Source organism: Pseudopipra pipra, chromosome 10, assembly GCF_036250125.1.
Source record: "Pseudopipra pipra isolate bDixPip1 chromosome 10, bDixPip1.hap1, whole genome shotgun sequence".
NCBI classification, from domain to species: Eukaryota; Metazoa; Chordata; class Aves; order Passeriformes; family Pipridae; genus Pseudopipra; species Pseudopipra pipra.
The window spans coordinates 15423791-15441147 of record NC_087558.1 but is presented as its reverse complement, the minus strand read 5'-3'; the positions used below and the strand labels follow the sequence as shown (position 1 = coordinate 15441147).

General features: G+C 35.8%; 1 protein-coding gene across 1 annotated transcript in view; it reads left to right on the top strand.

Annotated features, from left to right (window-relative positions):
• The window catches only part of ATP1B3 (ATPase Na+/K+ transporting subunit beta 3), a 23479-nt gene extending 6122 nt beyond the window's left edge, over positions 1-17357 (top strand). Inside the window, exons 2-7 of the mRNA XM_064666444.1 lie at positions 1663-1791; positions 6235-6342; positions 7861-8048; positions 8789-8839; positions 13139-13225; positions 15033-17357. Coding sequence (XP_064522514.1) covers positions 1663-1791; positions 6235-6342; positions 7861-8048; positions 8789-8839; positions 13139-13225; positions 15033-15203 — 734 coding nt within the window. The 3' untranslated portion in view covers positions 15204-17357. The remainder of the gene's footprint in view (positions 1-1662; positions 1792-6234; positions 6343-7860; positions 8049-8788; positions 8840-13138; positions 13226-15032) is intronic.

Below are 17357 nucleotides of genomic sequence, written 5' to 3'. Positions count from 1 at the left end.
GAAGATCCTTGTTCTGTTTTGGATCCAGTTAAAGCAATTATAACCTTATAAGTAAAGCAAATTGCTGGTGTGCCAAATACAAATGCAGTTTTTGTTGACTAGGATTTCTACTATTTATTTTTATATTCTCTTTTCAGCACCTAAGTAGCCTTAGATAGTTTACAGTAGATGTCAAGCTCTCTTGTTCGTTATAGAGTAAGCTTGGTTTTCTGTTTGCATACTTTCCTACTTCTAATTTCTGCATAGAATCTTCCATCTCATTGGTTCCAAATATATTTTAAATACCTGATCACTCTCAGACTTTTGCAGATGGGTAAGTAACTTTATCAACACATGAAATCAAAAACTAAAACCAAACCAAAAATCCAATAACGTTCAGCTGGTTTCTGGAGAGAATTTATCTTAAAGATAATTTGGGAATCACCACATTATTTTAATAGATGTACACTGAATTCTTTCAGAAGTAATGCAGGTACTTGCATCTTTAGCAGTCATGGGTTACTGTGGTTTATATTTGCACTGAATATTCCAGTGCAAAATGCAATCATAGTTTCTGGGACAGGAGCCAAGGATTAGGCTTCCTTCTGTCATCTTCCAGTGGACAGTACATATCACTGTGATACAGTCATGTTTGCTTTTGCTCTGTCCCTTTCTATGGAAGTCTGAAAAATGCTGCATTTAATCAAGTGTCAGTGGTAGGATGTTGTGTAATGGTTTTATGTGCTTTTCTTTACCTGGGTTATATCTCTGGCTTCTGATAGCACCCTTATATAGCTAGACTATCCTATAAAAATTGAATTTCTGTCATCATTTGGTTATGTTTTTGAGTTAGAAAGGTTTTGAAGATGGCTCTCTGTTCAAGCATCTGATTTCCTCAATACTTTTTGACAATGTCTGTGCGTGTGTCCTTAAGTCTCAAGTGCTCAGTCTTAAAACAGAACCATGCACTCTTTTAGGTTGGGATTGTACACCAGAGTAATGAAACAAGTTGAAGCTGGTAACATCTGTGTAACTGGTGAATTCCAGTGAGGTTGCTGGATCTCTGAGGTAGATTGGTAAAGCAGGTGGATGTGTTAGGCAAAGACTTGATAAATCTGAATAGAAGGCTTGGTTTTGTTTTCAAAAATCTGCAGCAGAAAGCATTTTCACCTTGAGGAGTCTCTTGTAACAGGATCCATGAGTGAATGAATGCTCTGTGTGGAGTTCCCTCATGTATCAACTGTGTTTTTGAAGCACCAATTGCTTCCTGCCTGGTTTAGATCCAGTTTAATAATTATATCTCTTCACTCAGTTCTTTCATCTTCCCGGCCACCCTTTCCTTTCCAGATACAAAACTAAAATTCCCTTAAGCAAGTGAAACTTAATTTTTTTCCTAATGCATTGCTTAGTCATCTTTACCAGCTTTCCTTTGTAGCCCAAAGAGTAGTTTTTAATGCTACTCTCTTAAAAATATAAATGCTAAAATGCCCTGTAAGTTTTAAGAATCAGAAAGTATTAAGAAAACCTCTTTGTATGCACTGTTGTGCACTGTGCATTATATATGTATGCTGGAGGCATATTTACAGCTACAGACATTGTATTGCTTATTTCCTGGTTTTATTTTCAAAATAGATAATGTAATTAGATGAAACAAAAATAGTAATTTTAGTTTTTTCTTTACAGGATTGATCTTACTGTTCTATCTGGTATTCTATGGCTTCCTAGCAGCACTCTTCACATTCACAATGTGGGTTATGCTTCAGACACTGAGCAGTGATATACCAAAATACCGTGACCGGATTTCTAGTCCAGGTAACACTGTATTTATTTTTTCGTAAACCTCCATCTGATTTAACAGCTAAGTTTCATTTGAGAGCTTGTTGGAAGTGTGAACTACTTATGGGAAACTGTGATTATTTCTCAATTACTTGCAGGTTGCAAAGGTAAAACCTGATGTGAGGCAAGTGATATATGCTTATAGCATAAATTCAGTCAGTAGCTTTTTGTGTGTATGTGCTAACTTTTGCTGTGTTTTCCTCTAAGTTCTTTTCAGTTGAATTCTTCCTGTATCTAGAACACAATTTTACCTGCAAATCCAGAGAACATGCTGTTGGAGAAGTGGGATTATAATTTAATCAAATTGCTTTAAAGGTACCATAAACCAGTTCTTCTGGCTGAGATGGACAGCCACCTTGATTAGTGTTTGGTACTTTGAAGAAGGTACAGGAAGGCTGTGCTGTGGCTGTGATCTGTGTAAGGGGCAGAGGCCTTTCTGGAGTTTTTAGAACAGAATTAGGTAGTTTTCAATTGACGTGGAATGTCTGTGGATCTCAGGGCTCGTTGGCCTGTTCTGTAGGGATCCACTAAAGAGAGAGGGTCCTGTTGTGTGATGAAGCCAAGTCCATGTAACATGGAGCTGCCACTAAAGGTGGTGTCTTGCTTCCTGGAGCTGATGCTCCTTTTGTTTATGTACCCATCTGAACCCACTGCTGGCTGGTTCAGAGAGCTGTATGTGACAGACAAAAACCCTACACAAGTAAGAATGAGTAATAAGGTAGTTGTCTTTTTTTTTTTTCTTTTCCCTTCCACCGTTTTTTATCTTTTTTTTTTTTTTTTTAAATTGTTTAAAATATATCACAAAATTCTGACATAGGCTCTGTTTTGGTATATCTCCATATTGGAAAAATATTAAGAATTTTCACTCTGAAAGATTTAAAAATTGATTCTGTGTACTTTAACTACACCAAAGAGATTAGTGTGTTCTAGTTACTGTTTCTGGAGAATGTGTAAGTATTTGATTTGTATATGCAACTTAAATGGTCTGGCCACTTGAACATTTGATATCTCAGTTTTCCTAATAACTTGTCTTAGGGACCAAATTTATGTTTAAAACACAAAACTAAACGGTGCAATATTAATATTTTGGTGGAAGTGAGACAACTTTATTTTTAAAAATACTCTCCCCTTTCTCTAAACTCAAAACTCTTAAAATTGACCAACATCTTGTAGCAGCATCCACACTTAAGATGATACAGTAATCTTTGTGTGAGCAAGTTGCAGTTGGACCAGTGTGATAAACTTCTCTGGATTCTGATCAGAATTTGTGTGGTCTAGTATTCTGGCCTTCTCTAACAAGTGTTGTCTTGTAAGGGATTTTGAGGATTTTTGTTGTTTTTCAAGCTAAAAATGGGCTAGATGCTGCAAAGAATAATTTAAAAAAAAAAAAGAAAAAAATGAGGAAAAAAAGAAGGTGGCTTAGTTGACCATTTCTCCCCATTTCCATTGTGGAAGTCAGAACCTTGGTAGTGGATGGAACTGTGAGGAGCTGTGACTTAATGCTGGACTTGAGTGACATTTCTCTCTTGCAATTCAGGGTATTTTCCTTGACTTTGAAATAAGTCATAGGGGATGTTTGTTTAAAAAGTTATGTATGCCACAATTAGTTTTTAATTTAAGAATTCCTATAACATTTCTGAATTAAATCTTTTTATTAACCATTTATTATTTTTAGTAACTCATACATAAAAGTTAATAAAATTGCTTGTCTCTGTTTCAGTGTTCTTCTTTAACTCTGTCATTTTTCACTTGCAGTGAAACATGTAATGTTCCGGGCTGTAAGACTTTAAATTATAAAAACAAATTCTACATACAAAACCTGGATGGCGTAGGTCAATGGTTTTACTCTTGTTAAACATATTTGGAAATCTCACAATTGATTTATTTTATAATTTTTATTTTACTTGCTTTGTACACTGGGATATAAATCAAATCCAGATGATTTTTTTTAAATCCCTCTTGGAATTGTAATATAATGTAAAATCTCTCTTACAGTCTTAGGTGTGATCCTGTGCTGAGGCTGTTAATTCTGATCCTTTAGAAATGCCCAAATCCTGCATCTCTCTCAGTCTATGCATCAGTCCTTCATATAGCTTTTTCTGTAGAATTTACACCATAGTCTTTAGGCAGACTGTGATCCATTGATATTCAAGTAGTTCTTTCCTCCTAGGATGTTTCTGAAGTTTCACTGAAGCAATAAATCTCTCCAAATTATTGTTTCATTCACTGATGACTAGTTGAATTATTTTGTCATTATTCCCTTTGAAAAACACATAGATAATAATAATCTCTTATCCCTCAAAAGCCCTTGGTGTGTAAAACCCCTTCAGTGATTTTTCAGCCCTGCTAATAATTATCTTGTATTTTGTTGAATCCCAGATCAGTGTAAAGGCCAGAAAATGTAATGGTACAAAGTAACTGCAGTTAAAATAGTATTTGTAGGTTTACATGGACTGTCAGTTATTGAAGCATTTAGTTGTGGCTTCCATGGAAATAATTTAACTGCTGCTGTTGCAGAAAAGAGGATCTGTGATTTATTGGGAATCTTACAAAAGAGCTAGAGTAAAAAAGCATTAAATTATATCTGGATTTTTTTTAGAATCTGAAAGATGTTTGTGATAAATGTTTAGTATATACCTTTATTATTTCTCAGTTGAAAGTATTTGTAAGTAAATCCTGCCTTCATTTGAGAAGCTTGGTCATTTCTGTAGGTGAAGCCTTAGACCTGCACTTCTGGTATGCTTTCAAAAACCTTACTGTGATTGATTAACTGCAGTATAACATGTTAAGTATCCAACATTAAGACATGTTTTCTATCTTTATCTTCCCACTGCGCTCTTATCATCTTAAATGTTTAGTTTATATTCAGAAGGCCTGATTTATTTAATTTTTTGGGGGAGATGAATTTTGTTTTCTGCCTTAAATTCTATTCATTTGGGAATCTAGTTTTAATTGGTTTTGCCAGATAATAGGAAAGTACATGGCATCCTAAGCACAATTGGTTGCTGTAATTGCAACTTCTTTATGCCAAATTTGACTTTGATCAAACCATTTTAATATTCTAACTTAGGAAAAAGTTAATCTGATAAAATATAGGTTGGTATTTTGGGGGGTTGTGTTTGTGGTTTTTTGGTTTGTTTTTTTTTTTGTGGGACTACAGTGTCAGTTCTCAGCTATACTTGAAGAGACAGATGCATGGACACTCACTTGTTAATCACAGCTGCTGGGTTTTTATCTGTGCTAATTATTTATATTAAATAAAAATTACCTTAAGGTGCTGTGAATAAAGCAATCAGTCACACACCCTTTTTTGAAGAGATTTTGAACTCTTCTGCAGTGTCTGGTGGTGTGGTGCTATTTCATCTGCTGCTGAAGCTGTGGTGAATAATAGAAGCATTGGCTGTCTCTGTTAGTACAAACTCCTGATGGCACAGGCTGGGTATTAGCAAGGAGTGTGTCTTTTGCTTTCACCTGCTACAGAAAAATCCCTAAGATTTAACACTGCACCTTTCTCGAGCCATGTGCTGGGAGGAAGGGCAGTTCAGCTCTGTCAAGGGCCCACACTCCACATGTGCTCAGCCAAAGCCGCGCTCCAGCCCTTGGCAATCCACGTCCGTGTTTGTGCTGCCAGCCCTGGCTGCCTGGCTGGGGGGGGTTCCTGCTCCGGTACCCAGAGCCAGCAGCCCAGTGGAGCCATAGTCCCACTGGGAATGCTGGTGCTGCAGGGCCTGGAGGCAGCTCCAGAGCATTCCTGGGGCCTGGCTGAGCCATCCACCTCTCCAGGGACACGGGCCCAGGGCTTCATGAAGTGTCTTGTGTTCTCCGTGAAACAGATGGTGCCTAAACTTTCTGTTTGAGGACATGGAGGAGAAGAACAGAAACTACCTTGGCTTGTCTATTTTGATTGGGGTAACTTTCAAGCCATCTTTACGCACAATCAAGATTTTTAAAATGCTTTTTTGTGCGAGTTTCTATGAAAAAAATACAATCATAGCTTCACTCTATACTGCCTGAAACTTTGAACCATTGCTTGAACTGAAGGCTTTCTGGGTGTGGTTTGGGGTATTTTTTCAATTATTTAAGTTTAATTTGCTGAGTATGGAAAATAGGAAGTGAATTGGTAAAAATCTTTGATTAAAGCTGATTAAGCTGCTAATTTCGCTTTTCCTAATCACTTGGGTTTGCTTTGTGAATTGCAGCTATGCACTGGGTTGGATTTAAATATTAATTAATGTAATGTTGATTTTGATAAGTGGCTTCAAACACAAACTACCTTCCAGTACTGTGGAATGTAGGGGTAACGCTGATGTTTCTTTACAGATGGACATTTTCCGATTTATGGGTGGTATATTGCATAGGTTGGAGTGGTGTAGGAAAGAGAAGTCGTTTAGTTCCTAACTTGCACTTTTTCTTTTTAAGGACTTATGATCTCACCAAAGCCAGACACCGCATTGGAATTTTACTTTAACAAGAGTGACAGCCAGTCATATTTGGAATATGTTACTACACTTAAAAATTTCCTTGAATGTAAGTTACTTCAAACTCCACAAGTAATTCAGGAATCTTTGTCTTGAGAACATTACTTTCATTTTTTGCCTGTAGTTACTAGTTGCTAATGGAGACTTGTGCAAGTTCAGGATTACTACAGATATGTGTGTTATTAAAGTATATACTTTGCAGAAGAAGGTAAGTATTGATACCTATATTGGACAGGGAGCCCTGGGCAAGAGGAATAATGGAGTATATAATGGAGAGTTTTGTCTCCTAGTCCAGTGTTTTGGTGTCATGGTTATTTAAATACTGTAAGTAGAAATTATGTATGCCAAGAGAATATAATGTAAAATAACATACATCATGTATTTGGAGGCAAAGTTTATCAAGACTTACCTAATTAATCTAAATGATTTGATAACTGAGAATCCCGTAGCCTTAAGACATTAAGTGTCTATTTGAAAAAATAAGGCACACAAAGATTAAATTAATTGCAATTTATTACTTTTCACCCCGATACATAGTATTTATGGGCAGTGATATTAAAATACTGAATTTAGAACATGGAGAAAAGGTAACACAGGCAAGACTGAAGGATGGCAAAATCATTAGTTTGTCATGTGTTATTCTATGTATGTGCCTGCATGTACACTTATTCTAATAATACAGAAATCAATTAAAATATTAGTAAGTTTAACCCCTTAAAAGTTGTAAATCAGAATTGAGAAGGTGCTGTGTGCATGAGTTGCTTTGTTAGCTACACAAGCTATTCTTGAATCTCTCCATATTCATAGTTTTGGTGCCTACTAAAAGCTTCTATGAGTAGGATTTTCTTTCAGAGCTTAGCCAAGGCTCCTGGGAGGAATGCTGCATGTCATGATTACCTGCCTCCTGCAGTTTTGTGGGTCTTGCATGGAGGATGAACTTTCCCTTTCTCCATTTTACTTTGTTAATGACGTGGGGTGGAGGGTAAAGGAGGGGAAAACCCCACAAAAAATCCTTAATGTGAATAGATTAGCATTTGTGGCAGTGTGATCTGTGTATTTGCAAAACACAAAACAATTTGGAATGTTAGTATAAAACCAATTATACTACCTGATGTAAATGTAGAGGCCATTTAATATTACTTACTGAAGTATTTGAAGTTTTCCTGTGCATTTGTAAAAGAAACGTGTGCAAACAGAAAACTGGTTCAGTTTCCAGGTAAAAAATTGATTGTTTATATTTTAATACGTTATTAGTTTAGAACATGTAATAAGTTTATGTACAGGAATTTATGAAGTTGTGACTATTGTTACAATTTGAAAAGCAAGACAGTATTACTTCTTTTGTAATACTCTTTTTATTCTTTCATTCAAGTGCAGTGCCACTTCCTGATAGACTTCAAAAAAGTGTTTAAGATGGATGTAAGAGACAGTGCTCTGAAAATAGTTCTTTGAGAGAACTCTTTGACAAGTAACACTTGTCAAATTATATACTTATATAGGCATCAGCAGGCTTTGGCTGCTTATTTGTTTTCTACCAATTGACTTATAAGCTATTTCTGTTTCATAGCATACAATGAGTCAAAGCAGTCCCAAAACATAGATTGTACACCAGGAAAGATTTTTGAGCAAAATGATGTTGCTGTTAAAAAGGCCTGTCGATTCAACCTCTCTGATCTGGGGCAGTGCTCTGGAAAGGAAGATACGAATTTTGGGTATTCCAAAGGAACTCCCTGTGTGATTGTGAAAATGAACAGAGTAAGTGCCTGCTTCTTTTTAATTCTTAGTATAAGTTCTCCCAACTACTGCTGTATGAAAAATGACTGTAGAAAGGACTGAAATATGTGTTCAGTTTGCTACTTGAGATATTTGCATTTCTAGAATAGTGTAATTTACTGAAAGGTCTGGCAATTCATGTTTTCAGAGAGTAGAGTGAAGTGAGCTTTTTGAGCTTTCTAATACTTAGAAGTATTGGCTTTGACTACTTGCATCAAAATATCTGAATCCCCTGTTTTAAGAAGTAATTTGCTTTTTGCTTTTGCTTACTGTTCTGTAAAATGGATTCTAGACCACTCTGCAAGTAAAGTATGTTTTACTTCATGTGTGTGGTGCAGAAATCTAGCTAGGATGTAATGCATTCTGTAACTCCTAAACTATGAAAGGTGATGAAAACTTCACTAAGTATTTGACTTTTCGGTGATGTTACACATTACTCGAATTGCTAATTGGTTGAACCATTAATGCTGCATGCTGAATATAAAATAACAGTCTTTTCTGTGGCTACTGTAACTATTTGAGTTAATTTGAGTAAACCATTTAACTTAACAATACTTTAAATCTTTGTCCTAATTTAAAATTGTGTTCAGGTAAAAATGACACTGAATAGATTTACTCCCTGTATGAACGCTGTCATTTAATGAGGTGAAAAGTCAAATTCAGTCTGTAAAATTGGAAAGAGGGAAAAAGATCTGTAAATATTGTAACCTTCTCTCCTCTAGATAATTGGATTAAAGCCCGAAGGAGAACCACGTATACAGTGTACACCTAAGGTCAGTCCTGAATGTAAGAAATAAGTGTGTAGTTAATTTTCCTTATGAGTAGGATGAATAGTGAAGTAATTTATTTCACTCTTTCCTTCTTGTTACAGACTTTGTATTTTTGTTTGTTTTTCATCTTGCTGTATGTCTAATTTAGTTTTAGTGTCTTTAATTTCTTCAGTGTACTTACAAAAATATTTTTCAGTTGTTGTTCATTCATCTTTAGATGTGTTTTAGCTACCTGTTTTTTGCTGTAGAGTTGTGGAAAATACATACATGTTATTTGTGGTCTTATTTATTTATTGTGAGTTATATTTTGTTTTCTCATTTCATAACCTATATTTTTATTTTTTCTCCATGCTGCAAGTGCACCTTAGACAGTTTTGTAAATGATGGGTAAGACACTGTGTGTGGAAACTAATGTTACTGCTCAAGTAAAAATTGCCTTCAAATCAAGTATAAACTACTCACAATAACAGCTAATTATGCATATTTGTTATGTACCAATTGATTTCTACAGAATGTTTTATGGTAATTATAATAATTACTGAGTGCTGGGGGAGCAGTGAAAGCCTTGGTAAGTTTGTAGCTTGAGTGAAGGGCGCAGTCCTGGCTTTTAGCTGGAGGTGACTGGTAAAAATGTGGGCTGGGAAATGTCATCAGTTAACGAGACAAATACTTGTAAGGTTTCTGCCTTCTTCCTGGGTACCTGTGGTAGGCATAGATTTTAATACTTGATTTTTGTGGAGTCTTTGAAAGTTTTGATCTCTCCATGACAGTCCATTGCAAGCAAAGGTGATTCCTTTTCTTATTTGAAACTGATTTCTTTGCTTCCATTCTCAAAAAAGACGTTGTTCTCTTGAAGGAATTATTTGGTTTTTAGAATAAAGCAATTAAGCTTCTTCTAATAGTCTCTTTCTTCTTTGACTTGTCTAGTTTATAATTTTTTCATAATGTGATAACCCAAACTGGGCAGAGGTTGTCCTCTAGCTGAGCTATGGTTAATGGCACAGTTTCTCCCTTTGTAATCACATTGGAAATAATAAAAGTGTCTCAAGGTGAATTTGCTGTTTGTAATACACTTAGTCTTTATTTTAATTGTTCTAATATTTAGATCTTTCTTTCGGTTATTTCCCAGTCTGTATTTGTAGATGTCAGTTCTTGAAGTTGAATTTCATATTACTATTTTTGGTCCTTGCTCTGTAATTTTTTATCATCATTTTAAAGGGATCGAGTTCTCTGAAGTGTTTTGCACTACTTACAGCCTGGGCCCATCAGTGAGTTAACTTAGTTTTGCATCTCACAAGTCTTTATTGAAAACACTGAATGGGATCCATCTTCATTTCCACCTGAAATGCCTTGTGATGTGTTGAGAGCTAATGTTCAAGAGATTTATAAAATATTGATGATAATCCTATTTTATGATGATTCTATTTCTTCAGCTTTTTTGTATGGATGCTCTATGAGACAGTGGTAGAAGCTGTAGTAAGCAAATTACAGACGATCCTTTTTCTATCCTCTTAGCTGGTTTCAGTAGGAAAAGAATAAGTTTGATAACAACTTGGTTGATAATGATGGGCTTTTTTACTATTTTGTTTACCCTTTGAGATACTTTGAAATAAATAATATGTATTTTTTTCTATAAGTACAAATTACTTAGTGAATTTATTTAATAAAGATAGAATATAGTTAGAAGTTCTCTGATGATGAGCTAAGCAGGGTTGTCCTAGAGCACATGGCACAGGGTTGGGTCCAGACAGTTCTTGAATATCTCCAGTGAGGGAGACTCCAGCACCTCTCTGGGCAACCTGTTCCAGTGCTCAGTCACTGCACAGTAACAAAGTCCTTCCTCATGGTCAGGTGGAAGTCAGTGCCAGTCTTTGTCACCTGAAATATCATTTAAATTTTTCAATGTGAAATCTATGTTCTTCAGGCATTCTCCTGTGAGGCAATTCTTCTTTCTTCTCCCTGTACTTTTTCTATGGGATTTTTTTTAAATGGAAAAATTAAAAAGGTAGATCTGTGATTTCAAAGTCAGCACACTTACAGTTGGAGATGCTTCTGCCCTTTTAGTAGTGTCCATCATCACAATATTTTCTGTAGGTTCTGTTTGCAGTGTCAGACACTAATTACAGCTGGTTCTTCCTTCTGCACCCTGGAGGAATTGATCTGCTGTAGTCTTGCTGATCTCCCCAAAGAGAAACAAACCAACACAAGATGGTGTTTCCAAGAAGTTTGAAGATCAGCGTTTTAGGTCTTTTGTTTGAGGCTGGAGATGTGCAGTTTCAGGTGCACTGGAACATTTTTTTGCAGTATTCTTTCAAGTTAAAACTTACCTCTATTGAAAACTGGTAGATTTGATGGGAGTTTTTTTTTTAACTAAAGAAAAAAAAGCCTTAATTCCAAAATACATTAATTTCTTCTGTTTAGTGACCATCTTGACTTTGTACTAGGTATCACTTTCTAGTGTACAAGAATGAAGAATGGTTGTATGAACGACACTACGTGCCTTGCTCCTGTCAGCATAGTCAGGATCTGAGTTAACCTGCTTTTTGTGACAAATCTTTGTTGGTTTACAGTTTCCACTAATGCATACTGCTCTTTATCTTGTGCAGTGATACCATTTCTTCTCAAGTTATTAAGAGACCATTCCTGCCCAAGGTCTTTCCTTGGGTCTTTGAATATTATTTTAATATCTGGAAAATTATTCTTTCTAAGACACAGTTTTAATAAAGACCAAGTTAGTGAGATAAAAGTCCATCTGTCCAGCTACATTTTCTGATTTTAGATTTGCTGACTGTCAGCAACTCTTTGTGGAAACTAAAGGGTAAGCAGATAAAGTGACACTCCCTAGTGGACTGATTCTTCAGCAAAGGCAGCTTGTTCAGGTGTTTTTTGGTTTGTTTTTATTTAATTGTGTAGGGATATTAATTAGACCCCACAGCAGTTGCATGAGACAGGCAGCTGCATGTCCTAGAACCCCTCTGTTATTGCACTGGTAGCCTAATGCTTTTATAGTTCTGACTGCATGCATGCCTTGTGTTTAGCTGCTCCAGGAAGCACTATTTATCTTTCCTGTGTTATTCTGATTATTTAACCGTTATTTCAAAAATATATTTGAAAAATTAGTATTTTCAGCTGCATGAGCTTCAAATAAAGTATAATGGTGAAAAATAACACATTTCTACTTAGAGATTATATTTGCTAGCTTAAGGTTCAAAATACTTAATAAACATATATTGAAGAATTGCAATAATTTAGACTGCAAAGGAATGGGAATGTGGCCGTATCCTAAAAAACATATTGTATGTTCTTTTAAGGAGGTCAGAAGAAGGTAATCTTAAACTGTGGTTTGTTCTTTACTATTTTTTGATCTTACTGGAGTTGTCCTCTGAACTTTGTAGAGTACCTATTCAAAATCACAGCTGTTATATGTGGTAGTATAGAAAAAGCCATGACAGTTGCTGATACACTTTGAACTTGTGTATTACACTGAACAAGCAGTGATGGTCTGAAGATACATTTAGTATTGGGGGGGGGATTTAATGGCATTTCCCTTGATTATGTAATATATTTATCTTATTACAGAAAGTCATGTTAGATGTGGGCATTTCCTAGTGGTTTGACATCCTGCCAGGATACACAATCCTGAAGAATACTGTGTGTAGGGAGAGGTGTCTGTGTCTGGACTGCTCAGTCACATCCACATATTTGGTATATCTCACAGATCGAGCGACTCCTTAGTCAGAAATTAGGCAGCAACTTTGTAGGTAGCTACTTCTTATTCCCAAATTTGGGATTGTAGGGGACAGTTGAGTGAGAAGGCATGCATGTGTATATGTTGTTCTTCTGAGGTGGTGATGACACACAGAAGTCTAGTAACATCACCATTTTAAACTTGGATTTCTTTTTAGGTGGCCTATATTTGAAGGAAACATCCAGGCTTGCTTGTGGATACTTGGGATTTTAGTTATATAGGGGTGATTTTTGGTTGTTAAATTATTCATTACAATGAATGTACTCTTCCCCCTTCGCCATTTCTTTGACTCATGAGAAAAGCATGAAGGCAAGCTGTCTTGATTGCTAATTTAAATAGTACTGTTAATCCTTACTGTAGCAGATGTGTGCAGCATGTAACTATTTGCCAAAAATAAGTGTATTTTAAAAGTTATTCTATAAGTTTGTAGGTCAGTTGCCTTTTTTTTTTTTTAGGTATCTTGTGCTTTATCATTGGGTTATAATTCTAATTTTGTGTTCAATTCTATGCAAGCAGACGTTAACTTTTGCTTTTTTTGCTGTCTCCAATTACAGGATGAAGGCATGGTTGCTATAACTTATTTCCCTCCTCATGGCCTGATAGACTTGATGTACTTTCCATACTATGGGAAAAGCTTGCATGTAAGTCTGCCTTAATGATGGTCTTCATGTGGTGAATGTTTTGGTTCTGTTTGCATTTACAGTTAGCAAGATCAGATTGATTCTGAAGTTTGAACTTGGTAATGAGGTACTCATCAGGAATATTTGATACGCAGAAATGGCACAGTGGTTGATGAGATTAGAGATGCTTTCTCAGACATGAGGAAATAATCTGGGCATTGTCCTAATGAAGAAGTGGCTGTATAGCATCAGTACTGAGAGCATCTGCTCTTTTTTAGTCACTGATATCCTTGTGGTCCAGGATGGTTATTTGTCTTTTGCTGCTCAGTACAATGAGCCAGACTCGCTGACCTTAGAGAATGTTCCCTTTTTTAGATGATCTGATACAGTTAATGAGGATGCTGACCTTCTTTCCTCCTCCCCCAAATTTTTCTTGAGTAAAAGTACATCTGTTTTCAGAACATCATAAAAATTTGTGTACTTATTCAAAAAATCTTGGTGGTTACAAGACTTCTCTCCCTGAGGAAACATGGGAATTTCAGTTCTGATTTTTAGAAAATTCAGTACCTCAAGTGTGGTATCACCCTTACAGCTGGAGAGTTTTCAGGGTACCTTGCCTTGCTGCATTTCCCCCTCCCACTCTGAAGTTCATTGGAGCACAGGAAAATTTCTGATGTAGTAAAACCACTATCCAGTCAAAGCAGTTACTTCAATCTACTTCTAGTACTTCATATTAAAGATTTTAGCACATCCCCTTCCATGATATCACTTTTTGCAAAGGAGACTGAGTATTCTGTAGTGTTTCCTCTGGTAGACAAGATGCCTAAAACCAGCAGAAATGTATTAAGGAGTCCTTTAAATTAATGAGAGGGAAAAAATCTTAACACAAGATTTTGTTCAATTAAAATTTGAGGCTTATGTTTGTATAATACTGCAGTGTTTTATTTAGTCCATTACTTATGAATTCTTACCAGGAAAATAAATAATTTTGCTTAATCAGCAGTCAGCAGTATTGACCTAAAAATATTAATAAATTATGGAAATACTTTATGAACATTGGATGAAAAGCTGCCTTAACAATGTATAATAAATAAGCTCTTATTTAATTCATAAGCACTTTACAAGAGTAATGGAATTGGATGTGAGGTATAATATTGTGTTGACAAAAAAAGAGAATTGGATCTGCTCTCATTTTTAAATTTTAATTTTTATTATAAGGGAGCAAAGTCAGTAGTTGTAATTGTTCCACCAAATATGACTGACCAGGAAGGATACTGTCAAGATGTTCAAGGAAAGGTCTCTGTGTAAAGCTATCAGAAAACACCTTTTAGAATGGTTTCTTGCTGAACAAACAGCAATGGCATAGGGTAGGAGGGAAGCTGGTTCATTGGCATTTGTTGAATCATACTTAAAACCTTGCTAGAAAAGTTAGGTTCTATAGCAATTACACCCACCCATCCCCAAACCAAACCCAAAACAAGCAGAAGAGACAACAGAATGGATAGGAAGGAAGATACTAATTTCTGAGGTTGTTTCAAGTGGAGGTTTCTAGAAAAATTGGACCTAATGTAATAGAAAAGGGTAAAGACATATGCTTCTTGGAGATAGTATGAATTAAATTATCTTTAATAGATTAGTTAAGAAGTAGTATGAAGAATGTTTACCTGACTAACTTGGAAAAAAAAGTGTCTTACCTGAGTCAGGTTGGGCTTTGAAAAGTTGGGTTCTTAATTAGTTTTTTTCTTAACTGTTCTGAAGGATTAGATGTTAATTTAATGCTAACTTACTCTGGTCTCTCAAATATTTTCCCCATCTTTCTGTTTACTAGGCTCACTATTTACAGCCTCTAGTGGCTGTTCAACTAGCAATTCACCCCAACAGTACCAAAGAAGAAATAGCAATTGAGTGCAAGATCCTGGGCTCACCTAATTTAAAAAACGAAGATGACCGTGACAAGTTTCTGGGACGAATTACCTTCAAAGTTCAGATGTCTGAATAGCTGGAGTAAATATTCTCCACAAAGTAAATGTTGTGTTGTCTGTTTTGTATCAGCTGGACATGCCATTCTTAGGATATGAGACCACCTTGGAGAATGTTAAGGTGGTTTATGGCGTTCAGGGTAGCATAATAATATGCTTCCAAATTGTATGTTTAAAATCCCTTAAAATAAATGCCTATCCTGCTTTTGCCTGCCCCATTGGAACAGTGTACAGACTATAGTTATGTCATAGGGACCTGTAAATAGCTGTTTTCAAACACATAATAATGGTGACCTTTGTCCTGTTCTAAAACGTGGTTTTATCCCCCAAGTGAGTGTCTCAAGCTTAATGTGCTGTGCTCTGTAAATATTGTATTGATTTAACACTGGTTTAACTGTCATATCTCAATGCTGACACAGTTAGAGGGATAAATAATAAATGGTACCTGATTGACATAGTGAGTTCTTTGTAAGAGTAAACACCTCCAACGTAAATTGTGTGGATGGGAGTGGGTGGGTGGATGGATGGCTGAGTGGAGATGCCTTAAATTGTAGACTGGGTGGCGTGGGAGAATTGAAATGAGTTTTAAGAGTTGGTATGGATTTCTGAAAGTAAGTGCTCAACTAGTACTTCCTTGTGCTTGTCACTGTGCAAGTATTGTGTACATGTAATACTTGGTATAGAGTTTGGTGTTCTAGCTGAGGAATTGAATCTTTCTTTGTGTTGTTAATTGCTTGTAATATGTGGAGCACAAATAAAATCTATACAATATTTTAAAACTTTTTAGTTCAGAAATATTGATAGCAAACAGTTTAAATTGTTTAGGGTCATGGTAACAGTTGTACAACAGAGCTGCTTGAAAAAAGTGGCTTCACTATTGTGGGAATAGGCTTTCATTTTCCAATTAAAAAGTTTTCCGAAGAACCTCTGTTTATGAAAAAAAAAGGAAAAAGAAAGGATTGTCTTGATTAAACATTCCTGTTTAATTTATATATCTGTTTCGTTGCATCATTTTAACATGTCTCATGTCTTCATCTGCTCTTTCATCTTGGACTTTGTGTGTGTTTCATCATCATCCATTTAGAAAATTGGTATCATCAGCTGCTTCATAGAAATATCCTGTTGACCTGCAGTGGCTTACCTGCAGTGTAACTCCCAAGGCAGTTGCTAAAATGCCTGCAAACAGCCTTGTTTATTTGTGCCTGATGCTCACATTAAACCAGGCTGACCCATTCCATTGGGCTGTAACTTCGGCAGCTGCGCTGACATGTGATTTATGCTACTCTTCCCCAGGGTTTTTGTTTGGTTTGGTCTTGGGGGGTGTGTTTTTTTGAGCACATGGTCCACATTCTGATGTCTTCTTAATATTAAAGACCACAGCAAATCCGCATTTGTGTAAATACCTGTACTTTCTGCTAGTTAGGCCTAAATTTGTTACTTAATAGGCTTTTGTACCTAATTGTTACAGTGGTTTTTAATATTTTATTTAAACAAATTAAATGAAGGATTTCTAAAATTAAAGATCCAATCTTATTGCCCTGCTTTAAAAAAGTTTGAGTCCAGTCTAAGCCACATTAGTGAAAAACTTTTAACAGCTGTGCAAGTTTACACTGGTGCACAGTTGGAGGAAGCTGCTCTTAATGGGACTTGAACAGTGTCTTAAACCTCATTAAAAATAGATTTATACTGATCTGATACCATTCAGCATGCTTTTTTGTTGTCTACAAAAGAAAGTTGTTGTTCCTACAATATGCAATGGATATTTTTGTAATAATGGCATGCATTAATACTGAATGAGATGTTCTTTTAAAATATTCCATTACTAATGTTTTAAATGATGCACTTTTAGAGCTGGGATACCTGGCTTCTTGAAGATATGACTAATTGCTTCTCTGTGTATTAATACTGCCTGAAAGTATTTTAATAGTTGTGAGGGAACTTAAATGTAGATGTTGCATCTGACAATGAAAAGGATTCACTTCATGTAAAAACTTTTCACATTTGTGTTCACTTAGGAATGGTAAGAACTTCTGGAAAAACACTCAGTTTTCAAATGAGCTTGTTTTTTGCAACAATTTCTCTTTTGACTTATCTATATAGACAAAGCATGAAATGGCAACTCTTCACCAGCACTTTTCAGACAGGTAAAACTCAATAAACTCCTGTTCTCCCTA